The 20,323-nt window shown below is 58.5% G+C and overlaps 2 protein-coding genes across 5 annotated transcripts in view; one reads left to right on the plus strand and one right to left on the minus strand.

Annotated features, from left to right (window-relative positions):
* FLRT1 (fibronectin leucine rich transmembrane protein 1) overlaps positions 1-6,951 on the plus strand; it is a 68,182-nt gene extending 61,231 nt beyond the window's left edge. For both annotated transcript variants that reach the window (XM_016118516.2, XM_016118515.2), the window contains one exon: positions 4,008-6,951. In XM_016118516.2, the coding sequence (XP_015974002.2) occupies positions 4,057-6,078 (2,022 nt within the window). In that variant the 5' untranslated portion in view covers positions 4,008-4,056 and the 3' untranslated portion in view covers positions 6,079-6,951. The remainder of the gene's footprint in view (positions 1-4,007) is intronic.
* MACROD1 (mono-ADP ribosylhydrolase 1) overlaps positions 1-20,323 on the minus strand; it is a 138,052-nt gene that overhangs the window by 92,537 nt on the left and 25,192 nt on the right. The window lies entirely within an intron of this gene.

Consider the following 20,323-nt stretch of genomic DNA (forward strand, 5'->3'; position numbering starts at 1 on the left):
GGTGAAGAAGGGGCCAAAGGGGAGCAGAGGAAAGAGACCAGCAGTTAACACCGAGCCTAGATCAACGTGCCTGGGGCAGATGGAGAATTACAGCAGCTTTTAAACCTCACGAATGCGTCCCATACAAGTTGTGCTTACAAGCAGGTACTTCGCACGTATTACTTCATTGAAATCTAAATAGTTTCCCTGTAAAGGGAACTATTATGACCATACTTACCGATGAGCAAACTAAAGCTCAGAGAGGGCAAGTAACTTGCTCAAGATCGCGTAGCCCGGAAGTGGCAGAGGCAGGGCTCAAACCCAGGTTTCTCTGTCCCGGAAGATGGCAGGAGCTAGAGACTGATGGAGAATGCCAAGAATGGTGCGCCAGGTGCCCCCTCAGCTAACGAGGGTCTGGAAACCTCCAGTCTGAGCCGCCTCGCTGCTCCCCTCCCTGTCCCCGCAAGTGGCACACCAAGGATCCTGTCAGTCATGGAGCTGGCAGATCGTAACTCGCATCATGCTAAAGTCTCTGGGATCCATGCAATGACAACTGACCCCATAAAAGACGGGCGATTTACCAGGTTTAATTTGATGGCCACATAAACCATCGAACACACAACAGGGAATAAAAGCGCTGCCTGGCACCAGGGCAATTAATGGACTCCTCCAGCGAGGTGTGCACCCTCCTCCCCGCCCCAGGCCCCGCCCTACTTCCCCAGAGCCAGAGGGTTCAGCCTTGGCGGCCTTGGGGAAGGGGTGGCAGGGGAGACTTGAGCCAAGATGGATGAGGCCTGCAGACTAGGGAACGGAAAGGCCTTGGGTCTCTGCCTCCCAAATGCTTCTTGGTTATCCATCAGGCATCTCTGAAAGGTGCAATTTACACTCTATTATGATGCCAGGGCCTCTGGAGGCTGAGGGCTGTGGCAGTGAGCTCAGCGGGTATGGGGAACTGATGTCCAGACCAGAGAAGGTGGCGGCTGGCCTTGCTTTTGGCCTTAACAAATCTGCTTCCTGCTCAGGGCACTGGCCCCCAAAGACCAAGCCAAAAGGTCATCCACATCCTCAAGCCATGACAGCGCTGACAGACCAGGGAGGATGTGTCCTCTGGCCATTTGCTGGGGGCCCAGGCAGAGGCTCTCCTGGGCTTGGACTTGAACCCTGAGACCAAGGCAAGGTGGCCTTTGGGCAGGCCTGTGCCTTCCTGTCCCCAGCCCCTGCCCTAGCCCTGACTCTCTGCTCATAACCTTTGTGGCTGTAGCTCTATGCAGGGGAAGGGACAGATGGGAGGCTGGAAACCTGGGCTGACTGTGACCCTGGACAGGCCCCTCACCTCTCTGGACCTTGGGCTAGTGAGCTATAAAATGGGATGGAGGACCTGTGTGTGACGGGTAGGCGCAGGTACAAACATGTGCCTGCGAAGGCAGGGTGGGTGAGGCTGGCTGGAGGGGTCCCCCTCATGCTTGGGTTCCTTGCTGTCCTCTGAAGGCCGGCATACCCAGGTCTGTACCACTGTCCCCTGCTTTGAGCCCACCTGTCCTATAGTCTGGGCCAGTGCCCTTCCTGGTCCCAGGTATAATGAGAGGTGTGAGAATCAGCAGTCAGATAAGGACTGGGTACCCTGAGTTGCCCACACTCCTGGATCTTACAAGGTGACTCTCAATGCCACTGGGGGGCTGGCAAGCATGGTGCGAGGCTCTGGGTGGGAGATGAGCAGAGGGGAGCGGCCAGGGTGCCTGGTCAGGGAAACAAAGACGACCTAATCCACCGAGAGCCGGGGCTTCATCGTGCAGGAAGCAAAGACCGACTCCACATTCTGAGGGGTGGGGTATGAGTGGGGTCAGGACCCATAGCCTGGCCCGAGGACCAACTACCAAGGCAGCAGGCAAGTGTCCTCAGCCCCGCAGGCCAGCAGGTGCTGGAAAGAGGGGACTTGAGCTGGCTTCGGGAGCCCAGAGCACTGGGCTTCGTCTCGACAGCCCCTTCCTCCGGCTTCCCGTTCTGGAGACCTCATGTGGCCTTCCCTATTGCGCTCACTTACTTCCTTGGCCGGCTTCTGACCTGCCTGCGGCCTGCCTCATAGAGAAGACTCTGCGGCATGAGCAGGCCCTGGCAAGGTTAGCACGTCAGCCATGAGCAAAGCCTGTGCTCTCTCCAGAAGGCCTGGGAGCTGTGGGCTGGGCCGGGCCCCTGCAGATACAGATGGGGTGCATGTGCAGGGTGAGCGGCGGAGGCACCCTGTTTTCTCAGTCTGTTCTATGTGTGTGTGGTCACCGACACCGAGCCACACCAGGCTGACACTGCCCATGGTCCCGACCCTCAAGCACCAAAACATTAGTCACCAAATAGCGCATCCTGCAGCCCACGGGCATGTGCAGGGCTGCGAGCCTGGTGGCCAGGATTCTGGCCCAGGTTCCTCCCCAGCACTTCCCAGTCATCTTGAGCAAGTTCTCTCATCTCCGAGCTTCACTTTTCTCATCTATTAAATGGGAATAAGAAAGGCTCTGGGCTCACGTTTACTGGGAGAATTAAATGACTTAAATATCCATAAAGCTGTAGGCAAGGTCTTTATTACAGTGTGAGCTGCCATCCCAGTAGAATGGAACTCCAAGTGGCCAGAATGTGGTTTGGCACATGGTAGGTGCTCAGTAAAGAGCTCCTCCGTTGGATGAGTGAGTGGGGGATGGAAGGGTGGGTGGATGAAAGGGTGGACAGAGCTTCATCTGAAACCTAACAGAGGAGGGGGCATTTGAGCCTTGTCCTGGAGGATTAAGAGCAGTTTCCCGGATGGGGAAGATCAGTCCCGGAATAGAGACAGAGGAGGAAGAAAGGTTTGATGTGGTTGAGAAGTAGAGGTGGCTGGCTCCCGGGGCACGGGAGTGAGGACCCCGCGGACGCCTTTGGCAAGCTCTGCACACCTGGGCTGCCCTCCAGGCCGGGGCCTCTGCTCAGGCTCCAAGAGGCCATTGTGTCTCATCATTGAAAAACCTTTGTGAATCTAGAGTTACACAGCAGACCTTTGCCGGCTGCACGAAGACAATTCTCTCACTGAGGGTGAAAGATAATTTCTCTTTAATTGATTTTTTTTTTTTTACCACTATGAACAGTAAAATAATATGAGAAAAATCTATGCTGCAATTTTTCCCTTTGCGAAAACTGAAATTACACCGCAGGCAATTCCCCCAGAGCACAGGCCCCTTCCCCCACCTGCATTCTTTAAATGCAAGAAAACAGATATACGTATTTCTCAAAATAGCTGAAAGTTTCGCGATTTGGGAAGGGGGCAGGTGCGGAAGAGTTTCCCACACAACACAGAATGTGGAGCTAGGGAGGGCGCCTCTGATAAAAAGAGATTTCTGTAACTACATGAGAAAAACAGTTCTGTTGACACTTTCTTCTTCTGTCTATAAAACGCACAAGTGACAAATAGGCCATGTGTTACCACCAGACAATGACGAGCCCCGCTCTCCACTGATCACCAGTGATGACGCTGGCAGCTTCTTTTCTGCAGGTTCTAGTGACGCCCCCACTTTTGAGCTCGCCTCCCAGAAACAAGCTTCCCTTCAAACCCTGGGCCTGAGCCAGCTGGGGATGTGCGTCCCTTGTTCCCAGTGAGAAATGGTGCCTCTGAATCTATAAACCACACGCTAAATTCAACCTGCCGACGTGGACCAGCCACTTTCAGCATTAGCCGTAAAGACTGGCTTAGTGTGAAATCTTGAAAGAAGAAACAAACCGCGGCGTGGCTGCCACTAAATTAACCTCACCCGTGGCACAGGATCGCTGTCCTGGGGGGGGGGGGGCGCAGGGTCCACGTCGTTCCCGGGCAGCGTCTGTGCTCCCCATGAGGTGTAGAGTCCGGCCTCAGCCCAAGTGAGCACCGTGACGTAAAACTGCCAGAGAGGCCTTGGCGCGCGTGCGCGGAGGCTTGACCTCTGTCCCACGGCCCACGCCGTGGCGACCCCCGGGTGGCGGGCGGGCGGGCACGGCGAATCCCTCTCACCGCTCGCGTCCTGTGCCCCTTGCAGGTGCGAAGGCCCCGGATCAGGCGAGGCCCGGCTCCGCCAGCCATCCACCATGGTGGTGGCATGCCCCACTGCCACCGCCACCGCCACGCCCGCCGCCACTGTCACGGCCACCGTCGTGATGACCACGGCCACCATGGACCTGCGGGACTGGCTGTTCCTCTGCTACGGGCTCATTGCCTTCCTGACGGAGGTCATCGACAGCACCACCTGCCCTTCGGTGTGCCGCTGTGACAACGGCTTCATCTACTGCAACGACCGGGGACTCACCTCCATCCCCGCCGACATCCCCGACGACGCCACCACCCTCTACCTGCAGAACAACCAGATCAACAACGCGGGCATCCCCCAGGACCTGAAGACCAAGGTCAACGTGCAGGTCATCTACCTGTACGAGAACGACCTGGACGAGTTCCCGGTCAACCTGCCCCGCTCCCTGCGGGAGCTGCACCTGCAGGACAACAACGTGCGCGCCATCGCCAGGGACTCGCTGGCCCGCATCCCGCTGCTGGAGAAGCTGCACCTGGACGACAACTCCGTGTCCACCGTGAGCATCGAGGAGGACGCCTTCGCCGACAGCAAGCAGCTCAAGCTGCTCTTCCTGAGCCGGAACCACCTGAGCAGCATCCCCGCGGGGCTGCCCCGCACGCTGGAGGAGCTGCGGCTGGACGACAACCGCATCGCCACCATCCCGCTGCACGCCTTCAAGGGCCTCGGCAGCCTGCGGCGCCTGGTGCTTGACGGCAACCTGCTGGCCAACCAGCGCATCGCCGACGACACCTTCAGCCGCTTGCAGAACCTCACCGAGCTCTCGCTGGTGCGCAATTCGCTGGCCGCCCCGCCCCTCAACCTTCCCAGCGCCCACCTGCAGAAGCTCTACCTGCAGGACAACGCCATCAGCCACATCCCCTACAACACGCTGGCCAAGATGCGCGAGCTGGAGCGCCTGGACCTGTCCAACAACAACCTCACCACGCTGCCCCGCGGCCTGTTCGACGACCTGGAGAGCCTGGCCCAGCTGCTGCTCCGGAACAACCCCTGGTTCTGCGGCTGCAACCTCATGTGGCTGCGGGACTGGGTGAAGGCGCGCGCGGCCGTGGTCAACGTTCGCGGCCTCATGTGCCAGGGCCCCGAGAAGGTCCGGGGCATGGCCATCAAGGACATCACCAGCGAGATGGACGAGTGCTTCGAGGCAGGGTCACAGGGCGCTGCAGCCGCCGGCGCCAAGACCACGGCCAGCAGCCGCGCCTCTGCCACCACGCCCCAGGGCTCACTCTTCACCCTCAAGGCCAAGAGGCCGGGGCTGCGCCTCCCTGACTCCAGCCTCGACTACCCCATGGCCACGGGCGATGGGGCCAAGACCCTGGTCATCCACGTGAAGCCTCTGACGGCGGACTCCATCCGCATCACGTGGAAGGCCACGCTCCCCGCCTCCTCCTTCCGGCTCAGCTGGCTGCGCCTGGGCCACAGCCCCGCGGTAGGCTCCATCACGGAGACCCTGGTGCAGGGGGACAAGACAGAGTACCTGCTGACGGCCCTGGAGCCCAAGTCCACCTATATTATCTGCATGGTCACCATGGAGACTGGCAACACCTACGTGGCTGACGAGACGCCCGTATGTGCCAAGGCGGAGACGGCCGACAGCTACAGCCCCACCACCACGCTCAACCAGGAGCAGAACGCCAACCCCATGGCCAGCCTGCCTCTGGCCGGCATCATCGGCGGCGCGGTGGCCCTCGTCTTCCTCTTCCTGGTTCTGGGGGCCATCTGCTGGTACGTGCACCGGGCCGGCGAGCTGCTGACCCGGGAGCGGGTCTACGACCGGGGCAGCCGGAAAAAGGACGACTATATGGAGTCTGGGACCAAGAAGGATAATTCCATCTTGGAAATCCGAGGCCCCGGGCTGCAAATGCTGCCCATTAACCCTTACCGCGCCAAAGAGGAGTACGTGGTGCACACCATCTTCCCCTCCAACGGCAGCAGCCTCTGCAAGGGCACGCACACCATCGGCTACGGCACCACGCGAGGCTACCGCGACGGCGGCATCCCCGACGTAGACTACTCCTACACATGATGCCCGGCCGGCACGCCCGCCCCAGCTCCCGGCTCCTCCCCGCGTGGCGACCCTGCGGCTCGGCCCAGCCTGCTGCCATCCGACAGAGCAAGGAAAAGAAACTCCGTGACGGCTTCCCCGCCGAAAAGCAAAGTTTGGGGAGCGTCGGCAATTTTTCAGAACACGACGGAGGGAAAAAGTGAAAAAGAAATTTTTTTTTTTTTTTAAAAGAGTAGAAGGCAGGAGAGGGTATCTGATGTTACCGAAGACCTAATTTATACCGAAGTATGACAGTTGGGGAGGGAAAGACTAAGAATAATATTGCAGGAAGGGCTGGATTGTTTTTTTTTTTTCCCTGAACTGCAAAGATACTACCTGTACAACGTCCGTGTACATCTCACGCTCCGTTCGGGGCCCCCAGAGAGAAGCGGCCGACGCCGAGGCCCCCCCGCACCGGCCACAATGTGACGGAGGGTTCCAGGCTCCTCGCAAAGAAGAGGGGGAGGAAAAGGTCTTTTGCTATGGAGATATTGTCCTGAAATCTCTTCCCTGGTTCTTTCCGTACCATTTCCCTTACAGATTTTCAGAAATACTTCGTCTTTGACTGCATTCTTTGAACAACGATGTAGCCAATTAAAAAAACGAAACTTTCTTTTTCGTGTCCCGAAACCGTCTTCACGTCCATGCACCGTACTCTGTGGAAGCCCCATGGAAGCAGCGGCTTCCCCGGCCACCCGAAGGTGCATCTCTCTACCTACCTATATGTCGTGTCTCTAAATACAGACTGGTAGATAGAGCCACGTAACTGGTCCTTACAGTACTTCTTGGGTCAGTTCGTACAATTTCCTGAGACAATAGAATCGCGAAAACGTTGCTTTCTCCTAGCAATCATTGAGTAAGTAGACACAGTGTGTTGGGGGTGGGCGTGGGGTGGGGGACAATGTTGTTCCAAAAGGCGGAGGTGTGTCTGTCCTGGACGGGTGGCTGGGGGGACCCCAGGCAAGGGACGCTTTCGGTTTGATCCTATCTCAGGTTGGCCAGAGCCAGGCCATGCTCCTTCCGCACACGGAGAAACTTCCTTTGACTGCCAGCGCCCTCGTCTCCCTGCCCGCTCACACACGCAGTCACCTCAGCAGCTGCTTTCTCTGTGCTCTGCGCTCTGTGCTTCCTCCTGGGACAAGTAATTGGCATAGGAATGGGTTTTTGTTTTGTTTTTATATATATATCAGGTGATTAGACCTAATGGTTTCCATGGCTGCTCAAACAAAGCCCAGGGGGAAAAAAAAAAAAAACATGAAATTTCTCAGAAAAGCCCTGGGAGATAGAACCCCTCAAATGCAGAACACTCGGCCATGCCCGCCCCTGGGACCGTTCTGGAGATGGAAGCCCAGATCTCCCTCTAAACATGCCAGCCTCCAAAAGGGTACTGACCGGGGGCCCTCAGAAGAGTTAAGATTTTATTTCCTTCCTCTGGAATCAATGTTGCCATCGTTTATCAACTGACAGTGAGTGCAGTGTGGCAAGCCACGAGATTAAAACGATGATGGAATAATGACGGCAAATCTGGAAAGAAGAGGGGCGTGGTGCCTGGGTTCTGATATCGCCGCGTCCCAGCGCTCGGGGGACTCAGGTCACCATCCATCAACGTGCCACTCGTCCTGCACCAGGGAAGAGCGATGTCAGGGGAGAGACGCGGGTCTGAGGGCAGGGAGGGAGAGGAGGGGTCCAGCTTCGGGCGGCGGCGTTTCCAAAAGGCCCCGGCCGCTCTGACAAAAGCCGGAGGCAGGCGGATGGGACCGAACGGCAGTCACAGGGCTGCCGTGACAGGACCAGGGGCTGTCCACTCACCGGACATGAAAAGATGCTACGGGCCCCTTCAATGAAGGGGAGGGGGGGGGTGCTGTTGAAAGAAATGGACACGGCGGCGGCGCGAGGGAGCTGGAGAGGAGGCGCGGGCTGCTCTCCGTGGCCTGGCCAAAGACACGGCCTCACCAGGCAGGCACTCCCAACCCCCCAGCCGCAAGGAGACGCCAAGGGGCATGGACACGGTCTATTATAAAACAAGCCCTTTCCCCCTTTTTCCACTTGAATTATTTTTTTCTCATACAATGAGGTCAGGAGAGAAATTTTTCCAAGCCTTAATTTTATGTCTGTATAAAGATGGCCTTCCCTTTGACCTGCAGTGCCCCCAGACACAGGCCTGTTCCCAGCAGCTCAGGGAGGAGCAGAGGGTCCCTACGGGGTGTGGCTGGGAGGAGGGTGCACACCAGGGTGTGGGGCATTGGCTGGGGGACAGAAGTCCAAAGTGTCTGATGTTTCTGAAATAAGGCCCCTCCCTCTCTCAAGGTACCACTTCTGCCTTCTGCCAGTGTCCCAGGAAAATCAATCCCTGGCCACGCCACTATGGGTCCCCAAGTCCCCACTGCCAACATGCTCAGTCCCCCGTCTCACTCTAGGTCCTTCCTTCTCCTTTCCTCATGCCAGGCAGAGGTCAGATCATCCCCTCAGAGGCGAGGAAGGCATTTGCGGAACAGCAGGTGGCCCGGTGCAGTGAGGGCTGTGGCGGAGGGCCTTGCAGGGCCAGGAGCCAGCCCATGGAGCAACACCCTCCAAGTCCGGGCGTGGGGATGAACTTTCCTCCCCCAGAGCACAAGGCGGGCCCAGGCCCACCAGGGCCTGGGGACTACGCCCACTCCCAGCTCTCATGCTAACGGGGTCAGGCAGGGCTCATGACGGGCGGGAGGCAGCGCCCAGGCCCCGCCCGCCTCGCCGTGCACGTCCTCCCCCAGTGGAGACGCAGAAGACGGTGGAGACCTGGCCCAGCTGGGGCTCTGGGGCGCGTTCTCATCTTTTCTGCCCTAACGAAGTATCCCGACGTCTGCCTAACGTCCCTTCTGAGGGTGGGCCCCCAAATCTCTGTAAATGTCTCGTATCCCCCCAGGACCGAGAAGCCAGGTCCGCTCTGAAACCCCACCCCTCCTGGTCCAACTCCTCTGAGCTGACCACTGATCGCAAGGAGAGAGAGGACATCCCCAGGGCGCGCAGCCTCCCAACCCCCTGGGCCCAAGTGAGGACCCAGGGCCCCTGAAGACAAGCCCGGGGCCTGGGCTACCACTTCTGCCTAAGCACCTCCCTCCTGTGGGCAGCCAGCCTGGCCCTTGCAGCCTCTCAGTAGCCAGGACAATCTCATTGGCTTCAGCACTGATGAGTATATTTTGTGGCATTTAAGGCAAGTTTAAAGTTTAAAAAAAAAAAAAGTCTATGATACTTCTTTGGTTAAGTGGTTTACCCTTTGTAGTAATTAGATATAGTGATTGGAATCTCTTTTCTATTACATGGCAATTTTCCTTTAAATTTCCCCTTAAAAAAAAAAAAAAAAGGAAAGAGAAAACAAGGAAGGAGAGAAGGCAGCAGGGCCAGGAGAGTCATTTGCATTTTGCGAATGAAGCCTCTTGTAAGCTCAGCTCAGGCGAGCAGCCCAATGTATGGAATGCTTAAGAGATTACTAAGAATAAAATCTATTAATTAGTCATACTCAATTCCACAGACATGATGTGCATCAAAAGCTTCTTTTCTTCCCTTTTCTCCTTCCCTCTTGCAGCGGCCTCCCATGGAAGCCTCCATCTTCTCCTCTAAACGGGCCCCAGCTCCCTGGCCCGCCTCCATGGGGACATGGCGCCCAGCGACTGACTAGGGGGCCTCCCCAGCCAGGGCCGACGCTGGGTTTGGGGGCAGGAGCTGGGGCGCTGGCTGCCTCCAGCTCTGGGTGATGCTGCTGGGGAGGCGGCAGCAGCGAGGCAGACCCTGGCGGCTGGGGAAGCCCAGGCGTCCCCCGCCCCCACCCCAGCCTGAGGGCCACACCCACCTCGGGCCACTTCTCACTCCCTGGAGGGTACAGGGAGGCCCACCAGCCCCAACAGGGGGAGGCTGAGGCCAGGCAGGGAGTGAGGAGGTGTTCCCAGAGAGGCCGCAGCCTCTGCTTCCCCTTCTGTAAAGTGGGAGTGGGCTGAGGTGGGGGTTAGCTTCACCCAGAAAATCTGGTTGCTCCAGAGGCCAAGTAGGAGCTCCTCCCCTCCACTGATTCTGGAAGGTTCTAGTTAGTCCAATACAGGTGATGGAGGCCCAGAGTGGGAGGGACAGGCCAGGTGAGGGATCCCTGTGGGATCTGAGCAGCTGACTGGGGCCTGGACAAAAGGACCAGGCAGTGTGCCCAGGACTGCATCTGAGCCTCCCTCCTTCACTCTGGGAGCTGGGGAGCGAGGGGAGGACAACAGCCACGCCCCCCCCCCAAATGGCAGCTAAAATCCCTAAGCCAACCCACTCTGCTCCAGAAATGTGTGTCCTACTGAACGCACGAGTGAGGACAGGGCGCCTGAGGCTCATGTTTATGAAAAATACAAGGAAAATTGGATGTGGCGGACAGGGAGCGATAAAGCTGGGGTATCTTCTGGAAGGAGGGGGGCCTTGGGGTGCACAGCAGCCTGTGTCCCCGAGGACCAGACTGTGTTCTCAGGGCCAGGACCCGGGCAGGGTCAGCTGTGGGCATCCCATACACCTGCGTGCCCTCCCGCTCTCAAGTCGACGCAGGTGATGGGCGGCGGCCATCTGGTGCCAGGTCAGCACCAGGCTGAGCACCGACGAGCACGGCACAGCCCCGCTCAGGCTTTCTAGAACGCAGACAGAGGATGCATCTTTTTTCCTAAGGAGGGATAAAAAGGCTCAAAAATGCAAATCATTACCGTTTACAACCAAGCGAGTCTGCTAAATTGATTAGGAGAGATTAAACTCCTTGGAGGTGAAGGGAAGGGGGGATTTTTCAAATTTTATGAACCTGCTCCCAGTGGCCATGTGCAAAGCAGGGATTTTCCCGGCCCGGCTCAGGGGGGCTATCCCTTTGCACATCCCGGGGGAGCTGGGGGTCTGTGGGGGATGACACACTGGCCAGAGCTCTTGGAGATACGCTGGGTCTGATGGAGCTGGGGATCGAGCACGGCCCTTGGAGAAAGCAGCTCTGCCTCCACGAGAAGCCTTGTGCATGGGCGTCTGGGGCAGGGCAGGCTGCTTGGCCCACACAGGTCATTCAGAAGCCGTCTCAGCCTCCATCAGAGACTCTAGCCCTGCCCTCCAGATTCGGTCTGCCTTCAGAGGTCAAAAGTGAGAGGAAGTGGCCAGTCCAGTCACTCAGAGTAGGACTCTAGAGCCGCGAGCTTTTCCGCTTCCTTTCTGTTCCAGGGTCAGTCTGTCTCTGATCCATTCCCTGCGGTCAGTGAAGGGGACTGGGGCCAACTGTTAAGGGAAAACCGAAGGTCAGGGAAGGGAAACCCTGGCCTAGAAAAGACATCAGACAATGAGCTCTCCATCACCAGGAGAATTCAAGCACTTGATGGGGATATGACAGCCTAAGCCAGGCCTGGTTCTTTGACTAGAATCTTACTTTATCATCCCCCAGGACCCTGGAAGATATAAAGAGATGATCGCTGTGCTGTTCAAAATGACCAGTGTCCCCTAAAAATCCCAGGTCAGGACCGTCCCACTGCGAGGCCACCCAGCCCCGTCAAAGAGCTGCTTGTGCCACTAGAAATGCCACAAAATTCCCATCCTCAGTGTCCCAGAGATATTGAGAGGTGAAGTGTAAACATGTGCCACTCGATCCCTGAGTCTGGACAGGGTGTTCGGAGGGCGACCCACCCACTTCGGCCGGCTCGCCTGGGCCGCCTCCTGGACCTGCTGTCGGTGTCAGGGCACCTGCGGGCCCCTCCGCCGTCCCACGTGCTGTCCGCCCAACTCAACACACTCAGCGCTGCCTGCGCAGCGCGCCCAGCCCAGCCAGGTTGACGGCCGCCCGGGGCACTGTTCCGTCTGCCTTTATAAGCTTTTACCATTTCTTTTGAAATGTTCCAAGTACTTGCCTGAAAAATCCACATTTGCTTTTTTAAAAAACACTCACAAAAAGACTCCCCAGGCTCTTGATTCCTCCTCCCTCTACTTTCCCCTTCTTCCTTTGCATTTTTAATATATTGTTTTCCTCTGGTTTTGTAAATTCCATTATCGCTGGGTCAGGCCCACTTTCTCACCATCAATGGGATTTGCAGGTGCCCAGACCGCCGTGGCCACAGGCGCAAAGCCGCCGCGGCCACAGGCACAAAGCCTCTGTTCTCCGTCACACACACACGGGGCAGATCTGCGGCCTGGGGCAGCTCTTGCCCTGCCCCCTGCTGGACCACGGTCATGCCCCCGCCAGCCCTTGTTACTAAAGTGCATGGCTTATGCTGGCAGGGAAGTGTGGGCAAACTGAAGGCACGGGGTGCCTGCGGGGGGACTCAATCAGCCCTCGCTTCCTAGCAAAGCGAGCCCCTGAGGCTCTGCAGCCACCAGCCACCAGGGTGGCCTGACCCCTGTCCTGCCCACACCCACCCGCCGCCCCTGACACTCGAAAGCCCTAAAGGCTGAGCCAGAGAGTCCTTGCAGGAAGGTCTCTGCTGTCGCTGCCCCTAACTCTCTTTCCCAGCTGTCGGGCAGGATGCCAGGTCTCCCTGCTCCTCTGTGCCGGGTCACTGCGCCCAGCACAGCGCCTGGCACACAGGTGCTCAGTCATTGCTTCTCCAACCCTTCTCTCGCTTCCTTGGCCATCTGCTTGCTGTCTACCCCCTCAGGCTAGAACAATGGGTCCAGATGGGTGTTGGCAATGGCCTTCTTCCCTGTACCTGCTCCGCTGGCAGCCTGGCCCAGGGAGAGGCTTTTCTCTCCGAAGCATCTCACCCCGCTCTCCCTTGGACCCACGATTACCAGCTGTGAGCTCGATGGGGAAATCTGGCCTCGGCGACGGCCACCGGCTGGCCTGGGTGACTCAGTTTCCCTTCTCCAAGCCAAACCTCGGGTGGGCGACAAAGAGGACAGAGAACCAGGTGTCCCACCTTGTCTGACCCTCTGGTCGAGAGTCCCCACACCCTGCGCCCTCCACCTGGAGGAACTAACCAGGCTTTCTCCTCAAGACGGAGAGAAACAAATGTGACAAGAGCTGACAATCAAAGCCACAGCAGACACGGGCTGCCACGCGGTCATCTCCCTGGAGCTGGGTGGGCCAGGGTGCCTCTCCCCCGGCCTGCTCGGCGGACCTGTTTGCAGAGTGTCCGAGACCACCCACGTCTGGCTGGCCTGGTTTTTGAAAGGTTTCTGGGTACTCTGGAGGAAGACACAAAACCCCGAAACTAGCCTTAGTTTTTTTAACCCTGCCCAACACACAACCTTCTCAGGCCCTGCCGAGAAGCCCACCCCGAGTCCGGGCTAGGCGCCAGGCTGCAGCATGGGGGGGGTCTCTTGGGACAGAGGACCCTGGTGCCTTCCAACTCAGCTGCTGAGAGCCACAGGGAGAAACCTGGACAGCCCGGCATTTGAGGTTTGTGAGCTGGGAGGGAGAAAAAGGGGGGAGAGAGACGCTGTTAAAGGTTGAGGGAGGCTGCAGGTCGTGAACACAATCGAGCCGGAGAGAGGGTACGGTTACGGGATTCTGCCGGCTGGAGCGGACGCCCGCTAAGTATGAATGTCACCCGGCAGGTGTGAACAGGGAGGCAATGGGAAAGAGTAAACGCAAAGAAACCCCACGCGTAAACACTGCAGAGCGAATGTTTTTTCAGAGCCACCGACAGCAGCTCCCTTTCGGTGACCGTAAAGGTTATCTGTAGCGCATTTGGCATTGTTAAGCATTCTGGAGTCACCAGTGCTTTGCTCGGTACAATCCATTCCCAGTGGTTGAGGAGGAGGCCGGGGAGGGGTTCTCAGCCAGACCTTGGAGAAGGGGTGGGTCCCCCTGCTACAGAGGGCGGATGTCCAGCCAGCCGATGGCACGGGGCGGGGCGCAAGCCGGGTCCTCTCATGAGCTTATGACCAGGGTCCCCTCTGCCAACCTAGGGATGGACCCCTGCCCGGGCACCCTCAGCCTCCTCTGAGTCCCCGCCCTTCCTCGCCTGCAGAATCAGCCCCGTGGGGCCTCCCGGCCACACGCTCCTTATCTTTTTCCTTTTCCTCTGAAAGGCAAAGCAATCTCGGGGGTCTGAGGGGCGGGCCCACTCCCACTGCCGCCCGCTGCCGTCAGACCCAGTGGGCTGACTCGGCCTGGCCCTGGCCCTCCTGCCTCACTCCCGGCCTCCCCACCAGACACCGAGACACACAACCACCCACCACAACGACCACGCAAACCAAAGTGCACTGCGAACCGCCCTCGGCCTCCTTCTTGTAGGTGCCTTGAAACTTCAATGTCGAGATGAATGTGATGAACTATTTGGTCCTATTTTCTGTTTGTCTGTTTTCATATAAAATGTCCACGTCCACTTTCCTTGTCCTTTCTTGAAATAAATAGAAAGATTTAACTTTTACTGTCATCTCGCTGCTGACTCTTGGCTTGGGGCCCAGCACACCTGGGGCCAGGCGTGTGTCCGACAGTCTCAGCTGCCCACACCTCATCCCCAGGCCTCACCCCCAGGGGGGCAGCTCTGCTGTCAGGTCCACTGGCCCAGAAGTGGTGGCTGGGGTGGGGGCGGATGGAGACTCTGGGTTATTAGTAAGTTCTCCAGGGTACCATCGGAACCAAAATAATGATTCTGCTCCAAGATGGAGAGAGACCTCTGGCCCCATCCCACGGCCCCAAGGAGGGCAAACTCCAAGAGGGTTTCCGGGAGGAGGGTTATTAATAGGAGCTGTGGATTATCCCATACAAGGCTCTGGCACCCACGTGGGTGCTCAGATAAGACTGGAAATGTACAGGTACCGGAGACATGTGCTGTTCTTCTGCCCAGTGAACACTTGCCTGGATGCCCCCCCTTGACACCCTTTGTCCCCTAGAGGTACCCACTGAATTCATATCTCTCGAGGCTTATCTGATATCTCAGATAAGGAAAAGAAAAAAATAATTCTCCATGAGAACAATAGCAGTTTCTGCTAAATTTAACATAAAATAAGAACTCATTACTTCTGTCTTAGATCTGATTTCACGTCTGAATACGGGTTAATGAGTTTTTCTTTATATTCCAAGGAAGCAAAGTTATTTCTTGATGTGCCTTGGTGGTGGGTGGCCCCACTGGGGACCTGCTGGGCACTCCAACCCACAGGCACCCTTCCTTCTCCCCTTTTTCCATCCTCATCTCCCGCTGTTCCCTTGGGCAGGAGCCAGCCCAGAGGGCCCATTCCGAAGAGCAGCGCACAGGTGACCTCCCCACTCCTCACCTGGGACCCATCGCTGGGGCTGTCAAGTGATCTTCCTAGAACACAGTCATCCAGGCAGTCAGTAAATGATTACTGAGGGCCTACTACGTGGTGGGGCTGGAGGGGGAGATGCAGGCACGGCACTGGTTGGGGGTGGGCAGGTGCTCTGGGGATGAGGACTCAGAGAGCAAGGAAACCCTGAGCGGGGGCAGAAAGGCAAGCCTAACTGTGCCTCCCTCTGCAAGGCCTCGCCTCCCTGTAAGCGCAGGACCCGCCCACTGGGCCAGCCTCCGCCCACACCACAGGCAGCTCTCTCTGCCACCTGATCTCTCGGCTCAGTGCCCTCGAAGGCCCTTGAAGGTTCAACTCAGGCCTCACCCCTGGAGAGGGTGCCCCTCTCACCCCGCCCTGGCCCCACACCTCTGCTGGTTCCTCACCTGTGCAGGTGACTAGTTCCAGCGCGGGGGCCCCAGGCTGGCGGCCTCACCTTCCGCCCCTTCGGGTGCCCAGAGAGCACTGGCTTGGCAGGGAGGAGGCACCCATAAAACACGAACTGAAGGACGGAGTCAATACGTGCCGTTAAGTCAATCAACCCATAGGTGGACTGACTAATGCTGTGTCCAAGAAGGACCTCCCAGGAGTGGCTGCCCTCAGCAACCCGAGGGTCCCGGTAACCGAGACCCTCTTACTTCTCCCCTCACCCTCTCCCGAGGGCAGGGGGCCTAGTGGGCAGGGAAGAGGCATAGAAGGGTCTGCCCCCAGCTCACCTCACCCTCCACACACTGGCAACAGTACGCAGACCAGGGCACCCTGAGGCTCTCTTCAGGCCAGGGCAGGAGGACTGTGTCCCCAGACTGTGCTCCTCAGCCCCCAGAGCTAACAGAGGTTCTGCCAGGAAGGGTTTGCGGTCATGTGCATTTGGGAGCCACTGGATTAACGCCATTGCTGTCCTGGAGGGCTCCTCAGGAAGAGCCGGGGAGTCCCTAGGAACTGGGTTAGACCCGCGGGCTCCAGCACGCGCTCCCTGTGCCTCGGCCTCCACCTCTGTAGATGTGTGCGTGATGAGGGCTCACTGCTCTTGCCTCACCCACACGACAGCACTGAGCCTGCTGACGCATGCGAGGCCTCTGCAAGGGTGTGCAAGGCTGGGTTTCCCTCCGCTTGCCCGCACCCCGCACACCCCAGGGTTCATCCGGCATCCCCGGTGCCCAGGCACTGAGGCAGGTGCTGAGCAGGCCAGCATTTCTTGGAAGGAGGCCCACCTGTCCCAGAAGAACCCTTGAGAAAGGACAGCAAAGCATTCCCAGGTCTAGCACAGAAAGAGGTGTCCTGGAGGGTGGGCCTGTTCCCCACACCATCCCAACCACACCCAGGGGTCTGTGGCCTGCTCTCCAAAACCTGCCAGAGAGGATGACAGGCTGACGGCGTGGTGGCATCTTAGGTTTTAAAAAGTGCCCCAAAGGAGTTGGAAGCCCAGACAGGGTTGGGCCCCGCAGGAGGACCTCGCGACGACCCCAGGGACATTTCTAGGATCTGTATTTCAGGTCGCTGGAGAGACGGCCCTTCAAACATAACCGAGCCCTTCTGGAGAGGGGCAGGTGGTCTGAGCGGTGCAGCTGCCACTCTGGTCCTCGAAGGAGAACAAGCAGAGCTGGCCGGTCCCTCCGGGGCACGTGAGTTTCGTAGGAGGGAAGGGACCAACTGACCCTGAACTGGCCCCGTCTCCCTAGCATGTCTTGAGAAGAACCCCAGGAGATGGGTGGTCTCCCCGCAAACCTGGGAAACTGGCCCCCACCCCCACACACACCAGCTGCAGCACCTACCGGGCCGCGCTCCAGCCAAGCGGCTACTGGCCTTTTCCTTCCCAAAGAAATCTCAGGACTGGCACGTCACTGAGGTTACAGTCAGGTATAGGGTAAGACCCTGAATGCCTGCCCTGTGGCCAAGAGGCATGCCAAAGCCCAGGGCCCCTGCTTCTTGTATCCAACTCTGCCTGTCTGGTCAGACTCAGGACGCGGAGTTCTAGTTCAAGTGGGAAAAAGAGTGGGTGGCCACTGCCCCCTATTCTCACTTGGCTACCACCAGGTTCCAGAAGCTTCCTTTTTCCTGGCCTCATTTCCCGGGGGGTCTCTGGCTTCACCAAGCATTTCAGAGAGGAGGCGACCCAATCTTGGAACCCAAACCACACACCCACACCCTAGTTCTGTGGCCTGTTCTTAGCATCTGGCCTAGGAGGTCCCAGGGGACCTTGGGTCATCCAGCCGGCCTGCCCTAAATGCCGCCTTGGTAGGTCTGGGCAGGTTTTGCTCATCCACTTTCAGGCCTCCAAAACCAAGTATGCTCCCAGCTCCACGGCTGCCCCCCTTCCCTCCTCCACACCCCGGTCCTCTCGTCGGCACTTGCTTCCCCACCCCCACGGCCCCCCCACGTCAGGCGCCCCTGAAGGACCCTCTCCGTCAGAGGCTAAGTAAATAGGCTCTCTCGAGCCGCTAACTGACAGCACGAATGAAATCCTGGCGCTCCCCCCTCGCAGATTTACAGGGAAAGTGAAATCTTATTTGCACTGCTGCCAAGCCTGGGACGCGATGAAATTATGCCTGGAGAAGAGACCCGGCTGGCTTCTCACGGAAGCGGCGGCATCGGAGATGGGCTTATTAAAAGCCACCGTGGCCACATTTCAACCTGTTTCAGGTGTTAAGTAATTTACTGCCACCCAGGATTCAGTGGTAGGTTTCTATCATTTTTATTTCTGTGACACAGGCGAGTTGCCCTCAAGAGGTTGCTGTACAGGGCACAATGGGTCTAAATGCTCCCTACCTCCCCCACCCCCCACAGCTCGGCAGAGGGATACAGGGAGCAGCGGTCTGGGGGGGAAAGGATGGGGGCCGAGCGGCAGTGAAAGGCCCCGACTCTCCCCACGGTTACACCAGGCTTGGCCAAAGCCCAGAGTGGAGGGGAGGGCAGGCTCTAAGACCTCCACCCGACATTTCAGGGCCCGGTGATCCCCACAAGACCCTGTGGGTGTTTTCTGAAGGCAGAAATAATATAAGCTCTGTGAAAGCAGACCACCTCTGTCTCAGGACCTGACCGCCAACCAGAAATTCAATGAGTCTTTACTGCGCACCTACTGTGTGCCAGGCCCTGTTCAGATGGGGGACATAGCAGTGAGTGTGGACCCCGAAGACCCCTGCCCTGTGGAGCTCATGTTCTGCTGGTAAGCGTTGAAAAACTATTTGTGTTGGTTGATTAAAATCTCTGAGAGGTAAACCAGCTTGTGAAAGGAAAGAGGCTGGGGGGGGGGGGTGGCTGGCCGGGGGGAGGGGCAGGGAGGGAGGGAGCCCGCCCGCTGTTCCTGTCACTGTAGCAGCCCTGAAAGCAGGTACCCCACCACGACAAAGATGAAAAGGTGCAGAGCCTCTGGACGCTGGTACCCCATGCCTCTCGCTGCTCTGGAGAATGTGTGGTGAGGGGCCCAGGCCCCCAAAACTCAGGGAACACACAGCCTCCCATTCACGGAAAGCTAGGGACAGGGAGCCATGTGATCTGGGTCCGCAGGGTCATAAAGGGCCCTTCCCAGCGTGCTGGCCCCAGAGCTGCAGAGCTGCCTGCTAGCGCTGGGGGAGGGGGTGGGGGGTGTCACAGCCATTGCGAGGCTCCGGGGGGGTTAATCTGAAGCCCTCCCTGATGCCCCCTTTCTCCACCTGTTTTCGGAGACTCCAGGAAGGCCAAGGGGAATCTTCAGAGTCCAGGCTAAGCCAAAAGCAGAAGTTCTTTAATTAGCTTTCCCTTGGATTGGGGCCTGGCGAATGGATTAGCCATGGTGGGCGGAGAAAGGGGACAGAGCCCATTCAAAATAGGGGCAAAGGGCCGAGGGGGCGTCACCAGGAAGGCGGGCCCGCACAGTCCCTCCCCACTTGGCGTCTCCCCAAGGGCCGGCAGATGGAACCTGTCACCAGGAGAACGCGGGAGACGTGCTCTGGGCGAGCCTGGGGCCCCGGGAAGCTGGCGTGGCGGGCGGCGAGCCCGAGTCTCCTAATGACTGTGCTTCCTCCCGCGGCTGCCCAGATCGGAACCTCCGGTCGGGGAGCTTTCCTAAGGGGCGCCCATCTGCGACAGGCAAGGCGGTACGGCTCCACCGGGTGCCAGACCTGTCACCATGCTCCGTCCTCCCTTATCCCCATTTTCATGCAAACAAACTGAGGTCTGGTCTAAGAAGCTTGCCCAAGGCCACAGTGACATGGGTTCATATTGCAACCAGGCCTGTCCAGGCTGGTCCCACAGCTCCGAGTCCTGGCCCATTAGGCCTCATGAGGAAGCTTGACTGGGCGTCTGTGAGCCTGGAGGGAAAGGCATCGGTGAGCCCCCACCAGGAAATGGAGGGAAGTAGGCCTCCCAGGTAGGCCTCCTCCCGGAAGCCTTCCCTGACCCACCCGCCAATGCACTTACGCCCTATGCTGTAACCCTGTTGCCCCCACTGTGCAGTCAGTGCCTTTCGGTGACAGGGACTGGGTCTTCATCACGTCACACTCTCTGAAGGAAGGAAGGGGGGGGCTGCACCCACCTGTCTGGGGAAAAAAGGGAGGAGGCTGGAGGGGGCCGGGCCCCAGCAGCGGGAGGACGGGAAGGAGGGAGCGGGAGGGGGGCCGCCCGGGACCCTGAGAGCTGCGCTCCAGGCTGGCGTCTCCCTCAGGCCCAGGCTCTCCCACTGGCTAGCTTCGCCCAGGGAGGCACGAAGGGGGTGGGCAGGCAGGAGGACGATTCAAGGACTCAGGGACCCAGATTCCCTAGCACTGCAGCCCTTTGAAGTGCGGCTTGTGCTCTCCCCCACGACTCCACGCCAACGGTGGCTCTGCTGTGGTCTGGCCACACTGGGCTCTGCAAATAAGGGTGCCCCTGGGGCGCGTCCGGGGCCCCCAGCCTCCCTCTGGCGTCCCTGCTCACGGTGCAGCAAGCTGAGCCTGCCCAGGGCACCACCGGACAGGTCTGCCCCAGGGCCAGGTCATTCCAGGTGACTGTGTAGCTCCCTAGGGTGACCTGGCTGCCTGGGCCACACCTCCCTGGCCCCTCC

This window comes from Rousettus aegyptiacus, unplaced genomic scaffold (genome assembly GCF_014176215.1).
Source record: "Rousettus aegyptiacus isolate mRouAeg1 unplaced genomic scaffold, mRouAeg1.p scaffold_m13_p_5, whole genome shotgun sequence".
Classification (NCBI taxonomy): Eukaryota; Metazoa; Chordata; class Mammalia; order Chiroptera; family Pteropodidae; genus Rousettus; species Rousettus aegyptiacus.